Below are 19,810 nucleotides of genomic sequence, written 5' to 3'. Positions count from 1 at the left end.
ATTTCCACCATTAACAATATGTTTGTTAATATGTTTCAAACATTGCATCTACAAAATTTAAAAAAAATATTTTACCCAAATTCCAATTACTTTTGACTGTCCTAACAATTCTTCAACCTCAATAGACGTCTCCTTTTTATGGTTCTGAAAAACATATTATAGCTAGTAATTTAGTAGTTGTTTTATTTGGAAAGTATTCCATAAATATTCAATTAATGTATAGAGATCGTTGGTATCATTCATTGTTTCAACTCTGTGCAGATTGAAGTAAAAATTAAATCCTATCTAACTTTAACAAAGCTAAAGTCCTTACTATTAATGAAGATGCTACTATATCAAGCTGGAAGTTAGAGGTCTTGGCAGAATTCAATGACTACAACACTCAATTTTCCAACTATTATATGGTTTTGACAATACATATTAGAGTTTGTAATTTAGAAATGGTTTTTACGAATAATTTATAACAAAAGTTTGTCTCAACATAAATAATAAATTAAAAAAAAAAAAAAATTAATATCAGTGCAATCCAAAAATTAATTCACTTTTTTTTCACTAGGTTCAACTTCTTAACTCGCTCCCTTGTACATTAATAGCTTTAAGTGTACTTTCATATTTGAACACTTTATGGCTAATTTGAATACAGATCTCAATATTCATTACACTTGTATCCACATTCCATCATAAATATGCAAAGGCAAATGATTTTGAAACTGAAATACATGGGGAGTGATTCGAGTTGTAGAATCATGGGAGAAGCATTCAGCGGAAACAGCGATATGAATCATCTCAATGAACGATTTTAAAGAATGGGCAACACAGCTGGTGCTGTCATCACTTGCAGAGGTAAATTTATAGATTTTTTAAATTGAAGTTGAGTTCCGATTTTAGATTTGTTGGGTTGTTTTGCTGCAAAATCTTGGTTAAGGAAGGAGATATAATGAATTTTTTGAAATATCAAGCAGCGGCCGTAGCATGGGGGCCGAAGCAGCCACTGGTTATTGAAGAAGTTCTAGTAGATCCACCGAATTCCATGGAAGTCCGTATTAAAATCACCCACACCTCCCTTTGCCACACCGACGTTACTTTCTGGATGCAAGAAGTCAGTGTAACGTTTGCTTGTTGGGTATTGTTAAATGGATGGAAAATACCAAAAACCAAGATTCAAACACACAGAGGCAATACTCTGTTTTACTTTACTCTAGGATCTTTTTGTGCACAGGAAGACTTAAAAAATTTCACTGAGAGACAGAGTATTTCACCACCATAAAAACATTCTATTCATTAAAAACTGATACAAACTTCATCCTCTTTTACTGAGAGGGATTTACCACTGTAAAATCCTTTTTACTTTCACTGCTGTGAAAAACAACTTACTGTTGTAATAAAAATTTACATATGCATTCAAAAATGCGTTCCACCATTTTCTTTATGCACTGCTGTGCAAAACCACACATGGTTTTTCTTACACCTCTGTTTTACAAAAATGCCACACAAAACATTGCAAACCTGTTCTTGTCTTTTTACACGCTGCTGTGCATACATCCACTGGTTCTCTCTCGTTGCTGCGAACACCAGTTACCATTTTCCTCCCGTGTGCAACAACCATATAATATGGAACACACTTCACTTGTTATATGTTTGATTACAAAATGGTCAACGCAATAATAATATAAAAAAAATTACGTACCCATATCCCATACAAAACTTAGTTAATGAGCATATGCGCCCATACCTCCGATTAAAAACATTAACACTTTACCTACCCATATGACAGTCTATTAATAAAACGTATGGTCAACAAAACTTAGATTTACTCCACGCTATGAATTTAATGCAGGTTCGTATGCAGCTCCAGGTGATCAACGGCGGAGAACACGAGAGCAAATCCAACGGTGGACAACAATATCGGAAACCCATTTTCTGCTGAACATTAGCGCCCGAGAAACTTACGTTGGCTTACGTCAGGGGTGAACCACGTGTCAGCTCCATATTTTCTCGGGTTCGAACAGACGGAAAATCCCTTTGCCAGAAATCGACCCGAGAACTCTCCGGCGAACGGTTTCTGGCTTGGTGAACAGTTGCGTTGAAATTACAAATTTAACACTCCCCTTTAATTTCAACAGCTGGGCATTTGGTCATACCCAGACACTTTTTCAAAAATTCAAAGCTTTTCTGATTCAGTGGCTTTGTCAAGATGTCTGCTACCTGTTCTTGGGTCCTGCAATGGTCCAAGACAATTTCTCCATTGTTCACCAATTCTCTGATGTAGTGAAACCTTGTATCAATGTGTTTCGTTCTCTTATGAAACACTGAATTCTTTGACAATGCAATAGCTGAGCTATTGTCACAAAAAATCACTGTCGCTCTTGCCTGCTCTTGGCCTAAGCTTCTCAACATTCTTCTCATCCACACTGCTTGACATGCTGCTGCTGTAGCTGCCACATATTCAGCCTCTGTTGTAGACAATGCTACAATGGACTGCTTCTTAGAAGCCCATGAAATGGCTCCTGAACCCATATGAAAAACGTAACCGGAAGTGCTTTTCCGATCATCTACACTTCCAGCCCAATCGCTATCAGTGTATCCAACCAAATCTGAATGTTCTGAGGCATTATATAAAATTCCAAACATTTTGGTACCTTTGACATACCTCAAAATTCTCTTTGCTGCCTGCCAATGTGCCTCCTTTGGCCTCTCCATAAATCTGAAAATCAAACTAACAACATACATTAAATCAAGCCTAGTTGCTGTTAAATACATAAGGCTGCCCACAATGCTTTTGTACAGGCTAGGATCAAAATCCTTGCTGTTGTCCTCTCTGCTGAGCTTTAATCCCATCACTGTGGGAGTGATTGCTGCCTTGCATTCTTCCATCTTAAATCTGCCCAAAACTTGATTTACATATCTTGTTTGAGATATAAAAATTCCTTTTTCATTTTGATCTACTTCTATTCCTAAGAAGTATCTCAACAAACCCATGTCAGTGATTTCAAATTCATCCTTCATGACTGATTTAAAATTCTCAACAAGATAAATATCATTTCCAGTGAAAATAACATCATCTACATACAAGACAACAATTAAAATTTTACCATCCTTTTCCTTGATGTAGACTGTGGGTTCTCCTTCACATTTGTCAAATTCATTATCTAATAGATATGAATCTATCCTGCTGTACCATGCTCTTGGCGCTTGCTTCAGCCCATAAAGAGCTTTCTTCAATTTGCACAATTTGTGCTCTTCACCTTTCTTCTCATATCCGAGAGGCTGTTCAACATAAACCTCTTCCTTTAATACTCCATTTAGGAACGCTAACTTCACGTCCATTTGGTAGACTTTCCATTTGTTTTGTGCTTCTATGGACAGCACTGCTCTCACTGTTTCCATCCTTGCAACCGGTGCGAAAGTCTCCTCATAATCTCTCCCATATTGCTGCTTGTAGCCTTTGACAACCAGCCTTGCTTTATGCCTTTCAATCTTGCCTTCAGCATTGCTCTTGGTCTTATAGACCCATTTCACACCAATGACTTCTTTGCCTTTTGGTAACTCAACCAAATCCCATGTTTTGTTTCTCTCTATGGCATTCATCTCCTCATCCATAGCTTCTATCCATTTCCTATCTTTAATTGCATCCTCGAAATGAATAGGATCATCAACATGACAATACAAGGCAAATAAGGAATTCATTCCTTCTTCATAAATTTCACTTAGATTTCTAAATTTCTTACCTCTTTCACTTGGTGTGCAAGTGCTTGAAGATGCACTTGAGTTTCCTCCTTGTGGTGTGCTTGGAGAAGCACTCTCATTGATCCTCAATGGTGTACCTTGTTGTTCTTGTGTTGGTGCTGCTGTTTGGGGATTCATTTCAGCCACTTCCTCTTCATTTTCATCATGAGGCAAACAGCTTTTAATGTTCACTGTTTTCTCTATGCTTCCATCCCAAGCTTCCTCTTCAATGAATTGAACATCCCTGCTGACAAAGAACTTCTTGGTAGATGGGATGTACAGCCTGTAGGCTTTGGATTCCTCACTGTATCCAATGAAGATGCATTTCTCCCCTTTGTTGTCCAACTTCCTCCTTAGCTGATCCGGAATGTGTGCATAGGCCACACATCCAAAAAATCTCAAGTGGGTGACACCTTGCTTTCTCCCACTCCATGCCTCTTTTGGCACTTTGTTCATCACTGCTTTTGTAGGACACCTGTTCAATATATAAACTGCACAATGTACAGCTTCAGCCCAATACTCATTTGGCAAATGCTTTGCCTTCAACATGCTTCTTGCCATCTCCATGATGGTTCTGTTCTTCCTTTCAGCAACTCCATTTTGTTGTGGGGTGTACCTAGTTGTGAACTGTTTATGTATTCCATTTTCTCTACAAAATTTTAGGAATTCATTGGAGATATACTCACCTCCTCTATCAGTTCTCAATACTTTTATGTGCAGCCCGCTTTGGTTCTCCACAAGTGCTTTGAAGTTTTGGAATTTCTCAAAGACTTCGCTTTTGTTCTTGAGGAAATATATCCAAGTCTTTCTTGTAAAATCATCAATGAATGTCAAGAAATATAGGCTACCTGCTAATGATGGAGCTTGCATCGGTCCACATAAATCTGAGTGGATGATCTCTAAGGGTGTCTTTGCCCTTATGCTTTTCCCTGATGGAAAACTTTCTCTATGTTGTTTGCCCAATATACAACCTTCACAAAGGCTGTCCGGCTTCTCTATCAATGGTAATCCTCTTACCATTCCTTCTCTGCTCAACAAATTAAGACCTCCAAAGTTTAGATGCCCGAATCTCAAGTGCCATAACCAGTTCTCATCCTTTGGCACGCTTTGGAAGGCCTGTTGGGTGATTGCTGCCATTTCCCTTTTGTTCTTCATGTCTGCCCTGATCCGGAGAGGGAACATCCTGTTCCTTGTCATCTTCACTTCAGCAATGCATCTTTTGCTGGTGGTATGTCCATGATGGTGCACACATCATTTTTAAAGAAAACATTGTACCCCTTATGGACAAGCTGTCCAATACTCAAGAGGTTACATCTCATTCCGGGGACATAGTATACATCTGCTATGGTTTTCCTTTCTCTTTGTTTTGTAAATATTTTTACCTCCCCTTTTCCCATAACAGAGACTTTGCTATCAGTTCCTAGTGTGACTTCTGATTTCACATTTTTATCTAGGGCAGAAAAGAAAGCTATGTTTCCGGTCATATGGTTGCTGCAACCTGAGTCTAAAAACCATATGTCCTCACTATGTGTTTCAGCCATGTTACAAGCTAACAGGACATTTTCTTGACTGCTGTTTTCTCTTGTAACATTTGCATTTTGTCCACTGTTCTTATCATGTTGTTTCTTTCTACAATCACTAGCATAATTTCCATACCTTTTGCAATAATAGCATTGAACATTAGATTTATCATACCTTTGTCCTTGAGCCTGATACTGATCTCTTTGTTGGCTGCTGCCTTGACCTTGGTTCTGATTTGGATTGCTGCCTCTTCCTTGTGCATTTGATGGGCTGTTCCTTCCACCTCTGTTCTGGCTTCTGCCTCTTCCTCTCTTGCTTCCTCTACCTTGACCTCTTCCTCTTCCAAAGGACATCTGGGTCTTGAAGGCTTGCTCAAGATATGAGTTTTCATTCCTACTCAACCTCTGCTCATGTGTTATCAGTGATGTATGTAGCTCATCAACTGAATAGTTTGAGAGATCCTTTGTCTCTTCAATGGTGGTGACTATGGCATCAAACCTTGAGGGTAAGACCCTCAATATTTTTTCCACAATCCTTCTATCTTCAATGGTTTCTCCATGAGTTCTCATTTGTGTGATTACACCAATCACATGAGTGAAGAATGAGTCAATGTTATCTGACTCCTTCATGTTAAAGTTCTCAAAATCCTTTCTCAGCAATTGTAGTTTTGCTGTCTTCACTTTCTCCATGCCTTGATAGGCTGTCTTGAGGGTTTGCCATGCTTCATTGGCTGTTTTAGCTGCTGCTAACCTTGGAAATATACTCTGGTCTACTGCTAGATACAACAAGACACAGGCTTTTGAATCCTTCTTCCTATTGCTCTTCAGTAGATCCTTCTCTCCCTGAGTTAATGCATTGAACTCAGTTTCATCTGCTGGTTCTTCAAAACCATCTTCAACTATTTCCCATAAGTCTTGGGAAGCAAGCAAGGCTTTCATAGTTATTGACCAGTAGTCATAGTTCTTCCCATTAAACTGTGGGAGCTGGGTGTTAAACATACCCATACCAGTGCTTGTGCTAGCCATTCCTTGACTGTGTATCTAAAAACTGACTGTCTCTTCAATAACAAACAAGATAGCTATGAAGAATACCTGAATCCTTCGTTGTCTGAGTCTTATGTCTGCCTGAGAGGTTTTGCTGCAGCAACAACCTTCTCCCTTCAGCTTCTTTAACTTCTTTAAAGAGCCTGAGCCTGCTCTGATACCACTGTTGGGTATTTTTAAATGGATGGAAAATACCAAAAACCAAGATTCAAACACACAGAGGCAATGCTCTGTTTTACTTTACTCCAGGATCTTCTTTTTGTGCATAGGAAGACTTAAAAAATTTCACTGAGAGACAGAGTATTTCACCACCATAAAAACATTCTATTCATTAAAAACTGATACAAACTTCATCCTCTTTTACTGAGAGGGATTTACCACTGTAAAATCCTTTTTACATTCACTGCTGTGAAAAACAACTTACTGCTGTAATAAAAATTTACATATGCATTCAAAAATGCGCTCCACCATTTTCTTTATGCACTGCTGTGCAAAACCACACATGGTTTTTCTTACACCTCTGTTTTACAAAAATGCCACACAAAACATTGCAAACATGTTCTTGTCTTTTTACACACTGCTGTGCATACATCCACTGGTTCTCTCTCGCTGCTGCGAACACCAGTTACCATTTTCCTCCCGTGTGCAACAACCATATAAAATGGAACACATTTCACTTGTTATATGTTTGATTACAAAATGGTCAACGCAATAATAATATAAAAAAAGTTACGTACCCATATCCCATACAAAACTTAGTTAATGAGCATATGCGCCCATACCTCCGATTAAAAACATTAACACTTTACCTACCCATATGACAGTCTATTAATAAAACGTATGGTCAACAAAACTTAGATTTACTCCACACTATGAATTTAATGCAGGTTCGTATGCAGCTCCAGGTGATCAACGGTGGAGAACACGAGAGCAAATCCAACGGTGGACAACAATATCGGAAACCCATTTTCCGCTGAACATTAGCGCCCGAGAAACTTACGTTGGCTTACGTCAGGGGTGAACCACGTGTTAGCTCCATATTTTCTCGGGTTCGAACAGACGGAAAATCCCTTTGCCGGAAATCGACCCGAGAACTCTCCGGCGAACGGTTTCTGGCTTGGTGAACAGTTGCGTTGAAATTACAAATTTAACATTGCTCATTACTTCGTTATTAATTACAATAAATTTTGGGGAACCCTTTTTTCTTAGGATATTTAAATGAAGGGTGGTTTTCGGTTCAATTACAGGAAGGATTACTAATCCTTAGGAATTGGAATAAACTTGAACCCACTGAACCCTAGACCTGAATTTTTTTTCATAGCTTCATCTTATTTCAAGGCTAAGCCTATCTGTCTTTGTACATGGCATGCAGGATGAGAAACTATTTCCACGCATATTCGGCCACGAGGCTTCAGGGTAAGTATCTTTTATTGCACTATTGTTTTCATCACAATCAAAGAGAATGTTCATTGGGAACCTGTGACGAATTGCAGAATAGTAGAAAGCGTGGGAGCAGGTGTAACAGATCTAAAGAAAGGAGATCATGTGCTTCCTTTGTTCGCTGGGGAGTGCGGCGATTGTGTTTACTGTAACTCCAAGAAGACTAATTTATGTGGAAAGTTCAGAGTGGATGCCTTCAGAACCGTGATGCAGAGTGATGGAAAATCTCGATTCTCTGTTCGTGGGAAACCGGTCTATCATTTCATGACGTCAACGTTCAGCGAGTACACAGTTGTTGACTGTGCCTGTGTTGTTAAAATAAATCCCAACGCTCCTCTCGAAAAAGCATGCCTTCTGAGCTGCGGAATAGCCACAGGTACGTCAGCCCTTTCATCACCAATTTTCCTTTCAATTCAGATATCAATCAGTTTTTAACCTAAAATTTCAGTCATGTAGTATCTCAACCTAAAAATCTCATGTTGTATCTTAACCTAAAATTTCACTCAGTTTTATTTTATTTGTTATACATCATTTAAAAAACCCGAATGCCATATGGCGAAACTTCCACTAACCAAAACCTGTTCGTAGATGTTGCGCACACAAGCTGGACTGGGACACCGTTAACCCTAAAATCATTCATAGATAGAAACCCATCGGTGAGCGTTGCAGACACAAATAGAAATATGATCCCTTAACAATTCATCTTGACAATATCGATCTGCAGGTGTTGGTGCTGCATGGAATACAGCTAACGTAGAGCATGGCTCGACAGTAGCCATCTTTGGTCTCGGCTCAGTCGGCCTTGCGGTCAGTAAATTTTCCCCAAATTCACATCTTGACCTCTCTTTTCTTGTCACGAAATTTTCAGTCTTTTTCGTTACTTACTTATCTGGTTCACCCTGTATTCTCGAAGGTTTCTGAGGGCGCCAGATTGAGAGGAGCATCCAAAATAATTGGAGTTGACACCAACCCTAACAAGTTCCCCAAAGGTATATGAACAGATCCACACTTCTGCAACTTGTAAAGTTGTTAAACGTACATACTCAATCCAAATTTTTCTTAATTCGCTGCAGCCATGGCCCTAGGAGTGACCGAATGCATCAACCCTAAGGACCACTCCAAGCCCATACACGAGGTATGTTTTCATGTCCTTTTCAATAAATCAGAACATCTGAAATTATGTATAGCTGAATGCAATAGTCATTATTTTTATTTCATCCTTAGGAGATCCTGTAAGTTCAACTCTTATTAGGTTAAGAGGTCAACTTTCTGGCAGGTGATACAAGAAATATCGGATGGAGGCGTAGATTACAGCTTCGAGTGCGTTGGACATGCAGATATAATGTACCAGGCATTCTTATCTGCACACGATGTAATGTTCATCTTTTTTCTTTGCCTCGTTCTCAACAATTTATAATAAGGTTTCTTTCAAGTCCTTGCAATGCAACTGACTATGTACTTTAATGTGCATTAATGTACCGCAGGGTTGGGGTTTGGCAGTGCTGGTTGGAATTGATGCAAGCTCACGAAAGATAAGCTTTAGTCCAATGGAATTTTTCAATGGAAGGAGGATTGACGGATCAACCTTTGGGGGATTGAAAGCGAAAACCCAACTACCCGACCTGGTTGAAAAATGCATGAACAAGGTGCAAGCACATGCATGACATGTGTTAATTTTCAAATTTTGTGTTTAATTGGTGAAAAAATCAACATTTTCTGTGTTTGTTGCAGGAGATCAGAGTGGAAGAACTTATTACCCATGCGTTGCCTTTCTCCGATATAAACAAAGCATTCGATTTATTGTTAAGCGGCAATTGCTTGAGATGTGTGCTGCATCTTTGATGGAAGCGCAGTGCCGAATTATCCGCCACTAGGTTCTCTCGCTGAGAATCGACCTTTGAAATTGTCTTAAGTGATTTAGCCAATCTTTGCTCTGGTCATAATGCTTTTTGCATTTTCGTCTCCTGTGCTACTGTGCCCCACTACCGGCCCGGACAGCATATGGTAATAATGTATTTTGTATCTCGTTGAGTACATGGCCTGTTGTGTCTTGGCTAGAAGAGTAGGCGACCCCAGAGTGGACGTCTCGGTTCTTGTTGAGCCATAAGTTCTTGCTATGTGTGGCTTGCAGGTTGCTGCACCTAGCCTAGGTTTATAGTGGCAGCCAGTTGGATTTGATCCTGGGCCTGCCCAGGGTAACTCTCACCAGTGACCGATTGTCCTAGTGTTAAAAAAAAAAATAATGTATTTTGTAGTTTTCACTTTTAATTCAATTATAAAATGTTAATATGAAAAATATTTAATATTTTGATGGTTCATTCTATGAAAATGAGTGCTCATCTATTAATGATTAATGGTACACTTTTTCAGATATTTATTATTGTTTTTTTTTTAATTATAGAAATTTAGGTGATATTTTGAAAAAATTTGATAGAGATTTTTGTAAATCTAATAAAAATTATCCAAATTCATAATTTTAAGTGTCCTATAAGTTTTTGATGGTGCTAAATTTATTTTCACCATCAAAAATATGATTCAAATAATGTCTCTACAAGATATTTTTTTACAAAAATTTACCCTATACAATTCCTCAGCTTCTATAAACAACTCTATTAAGTAATGATAAAATAATGATCTTGATTGCTGTGCGATTTTGTCAACGTATTGACGAACAAAACCACACAGCAATAAAGATATTCATCGGTTAATCATTTCCTTATTATGGTTACGATTATTATAATTCTTGTCAAGGTATTAATAAATAACGAGTAAAACTACACAACAATAAATATCACTATTCTATGGTCACCATAGATAAAGTAGATTGAGATGTTAAGGTAGTTTCTACGAGCGGGAAATACATGTATTTAGCGTTAGAGAAGTATGGCAAGAGTTGAGGAGAAGGAAATTTGAGGGACAACACGAGAGTTTAGGGTGAGAGTTATTTAATTCTCTATACATTGTTATGAGAAGTTAATGGAAAATATTTTTATTTGTATATGAGTTATGCATGTCTCGACTTTTGTGTAGTTAGATTGTGCATGCGAAGTGTAAGTTTGGTGTTGGAATAGTAGGAACATTGTTCTAATGGTTAAATCTCTGAGGTCTCATAAACTTGTTAGCTTATGATGAATTAGGGTATAAAGTGACTCTAGGCAATCTACTAGAGAACCAAAGTAAAGACCCTAAGTTTATGAAATAGAGAAAGCGAGAAAGGCTCGGAGTGGACAAACCTACCAAATGGCGAGAAGAATTTTGTTTGAAATTGAGATCAAGCCATGACACTCATCAAGTTTGGCTTTAAATCCTAGCGTTGAGGCATAACACCACGTTTCCTTGGATGAGAGTGTGAGTGCAGAGTTTTAATACTAGGTGCCACTAGCATTGTTCCAAAAAAATATAACCATGGCTAACCAAGTGGTTTGGCACAAACGTGGAGTCTGGTCCCACACCCCGTTCCCTCTTGGTTGAACTATTGTAAACCAAAGGGGCCCCACAGTGAACCAAAGCCATAGATCAATGGGTTCTCATGAGCATGACGCATCCCAACTGTCTAACATGAACGTACATTAAAGCAGGACCCGCGACACAGTTTTTGATTGTTGACACCCCCCGAACCCCTTGACCCATTTTCTTATGTCAGAGGGGGAGACCCCTTGCAATTCACCTGCACCATAGATTTATGTCCATCGATCACAATCGTAGAGTATGAAGGGCCCATGGGAGCACCTAATGAAGCTATAAGAACCAAGTCACTTAAGTATAATTCCTTTCGCTTAAAACCAAGAAATTTGGGCAATGGTATAATCGACATTCACATTGAGTGTTTGGTTCTATGGAAGAAAGGGGAGGTCACAAGCCAACTCCCATTGGGGCTAAGCCTAGTTATGTAGTAATGTGAGGAAGTAATGCATCAACATGGCCTAATGTTGTGAGGAAGTAATGCATCAATCATGGGTCAGAACCCTACAATGCTAGCTACACCATATGGCATCAGAACATAATATTCACTCTTTGGGGATTGACAAGTGACTAGAAGATATTTGCAGCCAATAGAAAAGGTTAAAAAGAGTGCTTGTGAAAGAGAAGAATGAGTCAAAGAACTGGGGATAGTTGGTGAGATAAATAAGAGTTTAGTGGTAGAGCATCCTGAGAAGGATTTCAAGAAAGGGAACCAGAGGAAGAATGTAGGAGTAAATCGAGATACATGAACCAACAATAGAGAAGAGGATTTGGAGAAGATTGGAGGAATTCCAACCCAGAAGTAGAGTTGGCAAAATTATTGAAGCAAGGAATGCAAAAGAATATGAAGATATTGTTATTAAGGAGACCTCACATGTAAAATTGGTCTTGTGGTTTATTTTAACCTAGTGAAGAAGGAGATATTTGTAGGAAGGAGTAGGAGGAAAAGAATTATCGAACATAACACTTGCAAAAAAGAATTTGCAGAGAGAGAGAAAAGTGTTCCAATTGAGGTTGGAAAGGTGAAGAGGACAAATGATGTCATAAAAAAGGTGGAGAGAATAGGAAAATTTATCGAAAGGTGAGAAAAGTACAACATCTAGTAAAGTAGAGGAGGCTTCAGAGGTTCCAAAGGAGAAGTACTATGATACCAAAAAGAAAAGAGCTCAGGAGAGAAGCTTGATGAGGTGTCTTATGGAGGTTGTTTGCAGGTCATAGTGAGTATGGAGAACATTATGGAGGAAGTGAAAGAAATGACCACTAATGGTCATGAAAAAGGTTTGGGTGAAAGCCATCAGAGGACGGAGAAAGATGACAAAGCAAATGACATTAGGAGAAGAAAGATGAGCTAAGAGGAATTTGACAAACAAATGGATGAGTTAAAGAAAAGACTTAGTGTGATGAAAATTCTACTACAAATGATGGAGGATGAAGACTACAAATGTGAATGGATCCAAAGAAAAGAAATCCACTAGCATGTTAGACAACTATATGCTAAGAAGTTGAGAAGGAAACTATGGTATATGTTGAGTGCTCATATGAAAGATGAAAATCTTAGAGTAATTGAGTGTGAGGAAGATAATTTCACTATTATGAACCAAAGTAAGGGATATGCCTTGCAGAAGAGGATGATGGAGATGATGAAGAGTCTCACCGACTATGTGGAAATTCTAGAAAAATAGAAGAAGCTAATGATAGAGGATGAGGATAGTGAATGTCATGTTTTTTAAACTAATAAGTTATGTGTGAATGTAGGTCTTATAGATTATGAAGATGGATAACCATCAAATTTTATCATGGAAGAGGAAGAGAAAGCATATTTGTCTCTAAGAGATGGAGACACGGATAATTTAGCAAATGAAGTAAAGAGCAATAGACTTGTGGCAGTGAAAGGGAATGTGATTCCTTACGGACTTATGAGGAAAGAAGTTACGGATGATAAGGTAATGAGTTTACCTTTAATAGATAAAATTTTGTTGAATAAATGTGAATATTTTTTGGCTCGTGAGGAGAAAATGGTCAACCAAATTCTATAAGGAAATGAGGGGGATAAGGACTATTCCAATGAGGAATATCGAGACAAGCCCAACGAAGAATTGAGTGTAAGGGATTTTTCAATGAAGAGAAGAACTTTCAACAAGTGAATAATTTATATGATGGGAAGCCTGAAGGAATTAGGCATCCATCCACATATTACTTCTCAAGGAGATTGTTTCTATTGAGTGGAAATGGAGAAAACATACAGGCACATTATGTAATCCAAAAGTTATAAATGTGGAGAAGAGAGTACAAGCTACAAATATTGAGGGAGCAAAGAGCCTCAGTGTACACAATCTAGAATGCTTGCTTACTGGGATCAAGTAGCTTATGGAAATTCAAGAGGATGAAGGGTATGACTAAGGAGAAGTATGGGGGAGATTATGCAATCCTAGAGAAGGGGGATGTACAAGCTTGCAAGTAGCCAGAATTAGAAAACTCATCTAGAGGTAGAATGAAGGAAGAATAATTTCAAGGAAGTGAATATGAGGAGTAAAATCACTCAAATATGGGAAAACCTACATATTTTATGTTTTTACAATATGAAGAGGGCTAGTTGAACAACTTTAGGTTGAGGAACACTACAAAAAGAATGTAACCAAGAAGAAGGAAGAGGATGAGATGCTCAAAGCATCTGGATATTTTGATAAATTGAATGATGTGAAGACTATTGGTATTATAGTCAAGTGTGCAGGAAGAGGGGAACAAATTTTTGTTAGGAGAAAGAAAAAAAGGGGAGCTAGAGATAAATTTGCCTCATGAAATTGAAATTTTAGTTCAACCAAGAGATATGGAGTAGGAATCAGTCTTGGAAAAAGCTTTTATGGGCAACAATTAGGGTAGATAAAAATGACAACTACTAATATTATTATATAGAATTTTAAATATAATAGACTATCTACTAATATGAGTAGGTATTAGAGTGATATTTATTGTTTTAAGTCTTCACACAACTTTTTGAAAAACAAGTGTGCTTTTTTTTCTCATTTTAAAGGAATTTTCTTTGTTTCATTGTGACCCGCAACCAAAATACATTGTATTTTGATAAAAAAAACCACCATGAAAATTTCATACTAAAAACTAACATCTCAATGTGATTGTACAAAGAAAATGGTGTCAAAACACTATGAAACAAATGTTGGGACATTGTAATCAAGGAAAATTTTAAGGATAGAAATTTATTTTAAAGTTTAGAAACCTTAGTGAATGTTACTAGTCGCAACATACAAAGTATACAAATGATTGAGGATAAGTTTGTAAAAATAATCAAATTTACAATGATTTTGTATAATGTTTGTAAAAGTCTGGTAATTTTTAAGGTTAAATAAATTTGTGCTATAAAATTTGGGTGAATCATTTTAAAAGAAAATAGAAATCGACGAATCAATTTTCTGGAAAAAAACATGGAAAACTAGCCCACCTATGAATATTAGCGCCTAAAATTTTCCCTGATTGTAATGAAAAATACTAGTGTAATGTAGTGACAAAAAACTAGCATCACAATTGTAATAAATAAAAGGAATAAACCTTTCCTTTTCTTGAACATTACACATCATCAAAACATAAAATTACACAACTAACATCACAATCTGGTAGTGCAAATAAAATGACATGAACATGAAACATAAAAATAAGTTTTATGTCTCAATTTCTTGAATAAATATCTTTGTCGCTATGTGACACATGATTGAGTAAAAACAATGTGTGAAATTGCTATGTAAATAAATTCTTGGACCATGGAAAGAAAGAAAACTAGAGTTGCATTGTGGCAAATGGACTAAAGTGACAAAAAAACCAATTTAATACAATGTAAAACACATTGTTTGACATCAAAATGGTACAAAATTTTATCCAACGTCATTGTATGACAAATATTGTTTGATGTGGAAATGTGAAAAACATTCTCATAGTGCGATAATATGTATCAATGTATCCAATGATGCAATGTGAAAACCACTAGCGTAATGTGACATTATAAAACTAACAAATAATTTATCCAACAATGTGATATTGTCACAATTCATCCAACATCATAATGGGACAAAAAATTTCATACGGTGACATTACAAAACTAATAGCGTGATGTGGTTCTGTAATTTTTTTTGTGTAAAACTACAATGAAAATAAAAGTTGGGAAATTGTGATGGAAAAAACTAGCATCACAATGTGTTAAATGAGCTAACATGACAAGGGAACCAACTTCATATTGTGACAAATGAACTAACATGACATGTTATGACATGAAAATGGTACAAAAGTTTATACAACATCGCATTATGACAAATGTTGTCCAAGTTCGCAATGTTGCAAACATTGTTGCGATGTGACATTACATTGCAATTCCTCCAACATCACTATGTGATAAAAGATGTAATAGTGTAATATAAATTCCCAAAAACATGGACGTAAATTCCGAGTGTCACTACAATCAATCATTGTGATAATGGTATGCCATTAGGACATGCTTGACCATAGTCCACATCATCACATAATCAACATAGTTAGACACGACCATCACATTCAACATAGTAAATCATAATGAACATATCCAAGATATAAAATATGATCAACCATAATTAACCTATTCAAACTTGGTTGGTGTTCAACCATGTTTAAAATAACTAAACGATGTTCAAACATGGTCACCATAATCAACCATGGTGAGCATGAGCATCCATGGATATCCATGGTCAATTTATTTATCAAGAATAATCAACATGGTCAACCATATTCATTTATTGTTCAACCTTTTCAACCATGGTCAACTACATTCAACCTTAGTCAACAATACCTAACCATAGTCAACCATTCTATTACAAGCTCATTTGTCGTTGAACTAGTCGACCATGGTTAAAAGTTGACAAGAATTTCAACCATAGTGAACCAACTCAATAATGACCAACCATGGTTAACATGATATTAATTAGTGGTTAACCATAGTTAACCATAATGGATCATTTTCAGTCCTTGTCACCAATTTCCTGCCATGGTTACCTACAGTGAATTCTCATCAGCCATGGCTAATCCTCATCAACCTTTTCAACCATCATCAATCAACTTCAACCATGTTTCATCCTCTTCAAGCATTGCTAAACATGGTAGTCCATTATCAACAACAATGAACTTACTCAACTGTATGCTTTCTCAACCATACTTAACCATAGTCAACCATAATAAACCATAGTTAGTGATAATCAACCATCGTATACCATAGACAACTTGGGAAAACAAGGTCAACTCAGGTCAAATATGGCCAATCCATTTTCAATAATGGTCTCCATGGTCAACATCATTAATAGTGATAACCCATGGGAAACATTGTTGAATATGGTCAACCATAGTCAAACTTGGCTTCCTAATTATCCATGGTTCACCACAGTCATATATAGCAAACACTCACAACCTTGGTAAACCATGTACAACCATAGTTAACCACATGTTGACCCTATTCAACCATGTTTGGCTAGGTTAACTATGGTCAGTCATGGTTAAGAAATCTCAATGATGGTGAAACATTGTCAAACATTGTCACTCACTACTACCCACGCTCAACCATACATAACCTTCATTAGTGAAATTCAACCATGATCAGCCATAGTTAGCCATGGTCAACCATAATCAATAATGGTCATCTCAAGTTAACCATAGTCAATTTAAAACAACCCATGCTCTACCCACTCTTTATGCCCAACCATAATAAACCATGATTAAATTGGTCGAACATGGTAAAATAGCGTCTCTATGGTTAAATATGGTGAACCATTATCCACATATTCAACCATCATATCTCATGAAAAACATGGTCAATAATGGCCAAATATGTCAAACCATGTCCATCCATAGTTAACATAGTCAATCCATTTTCATCATGCTCAACTATAATGAACCATTGTCAACCATTGTAACTCCACCAATCCTCAATCAACGATGTAAACCCATCCTCAACCATGGTCAACCTTGTTAACCCTCTTCAATTATTAATGAAGTTATTTTTCTAACATTCATTTAACATTAATGTAAAATAAAGCATGGTCAACATTAATGTAAAAATATAGCAATTGAAAATATTAATGCTACATTGTTCAATTAATATAACATAGATAAAATGATAGTATTTATGAATGGCCATGGTCAAACATAGTCATCCATGTTAATCCACAAGAAACCCTCTTCATCCTTAGTCAACTGTGCTAAACTAATATCAACCATAATCTTCCCCTTAATCCCTGGAATTGTGGTAATCATTGTTAATCATGGCCAACTAAGGTCAACCATGGTAATCATTGTCAATCATGGTCAGTGAAGGTCAACAATGGTAATCACTGCCAAGAACGTTCAACTAAGGTCAATCATTGTAATCATTAACAACCATGTTCAACTGAAGTCAACCATGGTCTCCCTTAACCAACAATGGTAAACCCTTTTCAACCATGGTTGTCCTCATGAACCATGGTCAACCCTGTTAACCCTCTTCGACCATTAATTTAACTGTTTTTGTACAATTAATATAACATTAACATTAGCATTAATGTAAGATTGCATAGTTGATCATGGTTAGCCATGGTAACCATTAATGTTACATTACTATATCCACGTAATAATGGCCAATCATGGACAATAATGGTAAACCAAGGTCAACCATAATATTTCGTCTTAATCCTTGGTCAACCATAGTAATCATAGTCAATCATGGTCAATTAAGGTTGACCATGGTCCATCTTGACCAACATTGGTCGACCCTCTTCAACCATGATCAACCTTGTGAACCATGGCCAATCTCGCCAATGCACTTCAACCGTCAACGAAATCATTTTTGTGAAATTAATGCTACATTAACATTAATATTAATGTAACATGAACCATTGTAAACCATGGTCAATAATAATGTAATAATGCATCAATGTCAGCATTAATGTGTCATTATTGGATTGACCTAACAACAATACATCAGTACATTAACGGTTGACCATGGTCAACCTTGGTCAACCCTTTTCAACATTGGTCAATTGTGTCAACCATGATCAACCTTATTAGTCCTGAGTAACCATAGTCAACCATGGTCAATCAATCCACCCCCCACATGTTAGCTGTCAACTAACAGAGCCAAATTTACTAATGTAGTTGATATGTGGCAACAAATGAAAGTTTCCACCTTGTATATCCCAATTGATATATGAAAATGACATTGATTGACATATATAAGCCACATTAGTAAATGTGTTTGTTCCAGTAATAAAATGATTATAAGATGATAATTTTTATTGCACCGATAAGTGCTCTGTGTTATGAAACCAGCTCACAAAAATATAGAAAATATAGATCAACGCCTTAGAAATAAGCCTCTTCGATGGGGCAACCTCCTTTACATTATACAAATGAACGATTCTTAGATGATACAAATGACAATACCTCCTTTCTATATATAGGAGTCTAAGCGATCATAATATAATTAGAGCCGACATAACAATAATAATGTAAGGGCACAATAATAACAATAGTGGGCTTCTATGGGGCACAATAATAACAATATGGGGACTACCTGGGCACAACGATATAATAAGGGGGTTGTCTTAATAATAATAAGGGGTTACACTAGTAGTATAAGGACCTAATAAGCCCCTCTCCTTCAAAAAGTGTTGTCCTCAACGCTTGAGTAGTTCTTGACGCTTCTGTACAAATTTCTTATCCTCCCATGTGGAATCTTTAGCGGGTAATTTCTTCCACTTAATGAGATACTCTGAAATTGATCGATTTTGTAGCTTTTAGGTTCTTGTTTCTGTGAATGCTCCACATTCCAATATGATTTTTCCTTCCTCGTAAAGTTCTGGAAATATTGTTTGAACTAGGATCTTCTACAACTTTTGAATGAGTGGCCACACTTCTTCATCCTTTTTCCATTCATCCCTTGCTTCGTGTATCCAATCTGGTTGGATAATGGAAATAGCACAAAACAATGCTTCCACATCCTCATCTTTTCTTGAGAGTGCATTTGCAATAACATCTTGCTTCTCTTTTTTGTAGATGATTTCAGAGTCATAACCCAACATATTTGTGACCCATTTTTTCTATTCTTCTAAAGATAATATTTTTTCTAAAAATTATTGAAGACTATCATGATCCATTTTTACCTTGAAGTGTCTTCCCATTAGGTAAGGTTGCCATTTCTTAAGTGCATGTAATATTGCCAACATTTCCTTCTCATAAATTGCTTGCTTGAGATGTAGCTGTAAAAATACCCAATCACCTACATCAAAACTTCTTTCACTGTGATGTTGATCTTCCTATTGTTTCATTCGATTCTACACCAAAGTGGCATTATCCTTTAAAAGTTGGAGAACTTGTTGTTGATGCTTGATGTGATATTTCACTGCTTGAATATTTTTCTTCTTGATATGTCCTTGTATCTTGAGAGTTTGAGGAGTGGTAATTTCTTCGAATGCATTACAAGATATGGTTGGATTCATTTCTTGATGCTTGATGTGATCTTTCACTTCTTGAACATTTTTCTTCTTGATATGTCCTTCTATCTTTATAGTTTGAGGAGTCGTAATTTCGGCCAATGAATTACAAGATATGGTCAA

The 19,810-nt window shown here is 36.8% G+C and overlaps 1 protein-coding gene across 1 annotated transcript; it reads left to right on the top strand.

Annotated features, from left to right (window-relative positions):
- Positions 1–701: 701 nt before the first annotated feature.
- LOC149141032 (alcohol dehydrogenase-like 3) lies at positions 702–10,028 on the top strand. The gene is made up of 10 exons (XM_089452935.1): positions 702–843; positions 963–1,105; positions 7,663–7,706; positions 7,784–8,106; positions 8,455–8,537; positions 8,644–8,719; positions 8,804–8,865; positions 9,007–9,102; positions 9,215–9,376; positions 9,462–10,028. The coding sequence occupies exons 1-10, from the start codon at positions 807–809 to the stop codon at positions 9,570–9,572; spliced, it is 1,137 nt and encodes a 378-aa protein (XP_089309061.1). The 5' UTR covers positions 702–806; the 3' UTR covers positions 9,573–10,028.
- Positions 10,029–19,810: the final 9,782 nt, after the last annotated feature.

The sequence above is a fragment of the Pinus tabuliformis genome, chromosome X, assembly GCF_031772625.1.
Source record: "Pinus tabuliformis cultivar Carrire ecotype Pingquan chromosome X, CPIR1, whole genome shotgun sequence".
NCBI lineage: Eukaryota > Viridiplantae > Streptophyta > Pinopsida > Pinales > Pinaceae > Pinus > Pinus tabuliformis.
This window is presented reverse-complemented; position numbering and strand designations above follow the sequence as displayed.

Coding starts and splice junctions, on each gene's coding strand:
- LOC149141032 (XM_089452935.1), top strand. CDS start 807: ATGGGCAACACAGCTGGTGCTGTCATCACTTGCAGAG. Junction 8,866..9,006: donor ACTCCAAGCCCATACACGAG/GTATGTTTTCAT, acceptor ACTTTCTGGCAG/GTGATACAAGAAATATCGGA. Junction 9,377..9,461: donor TTGAAAAATGCATGAACAAG/GTGCAAGCACAT, acceptor TGTTTGTTGCAG/GAGATCAGAGTGGAAGAACT.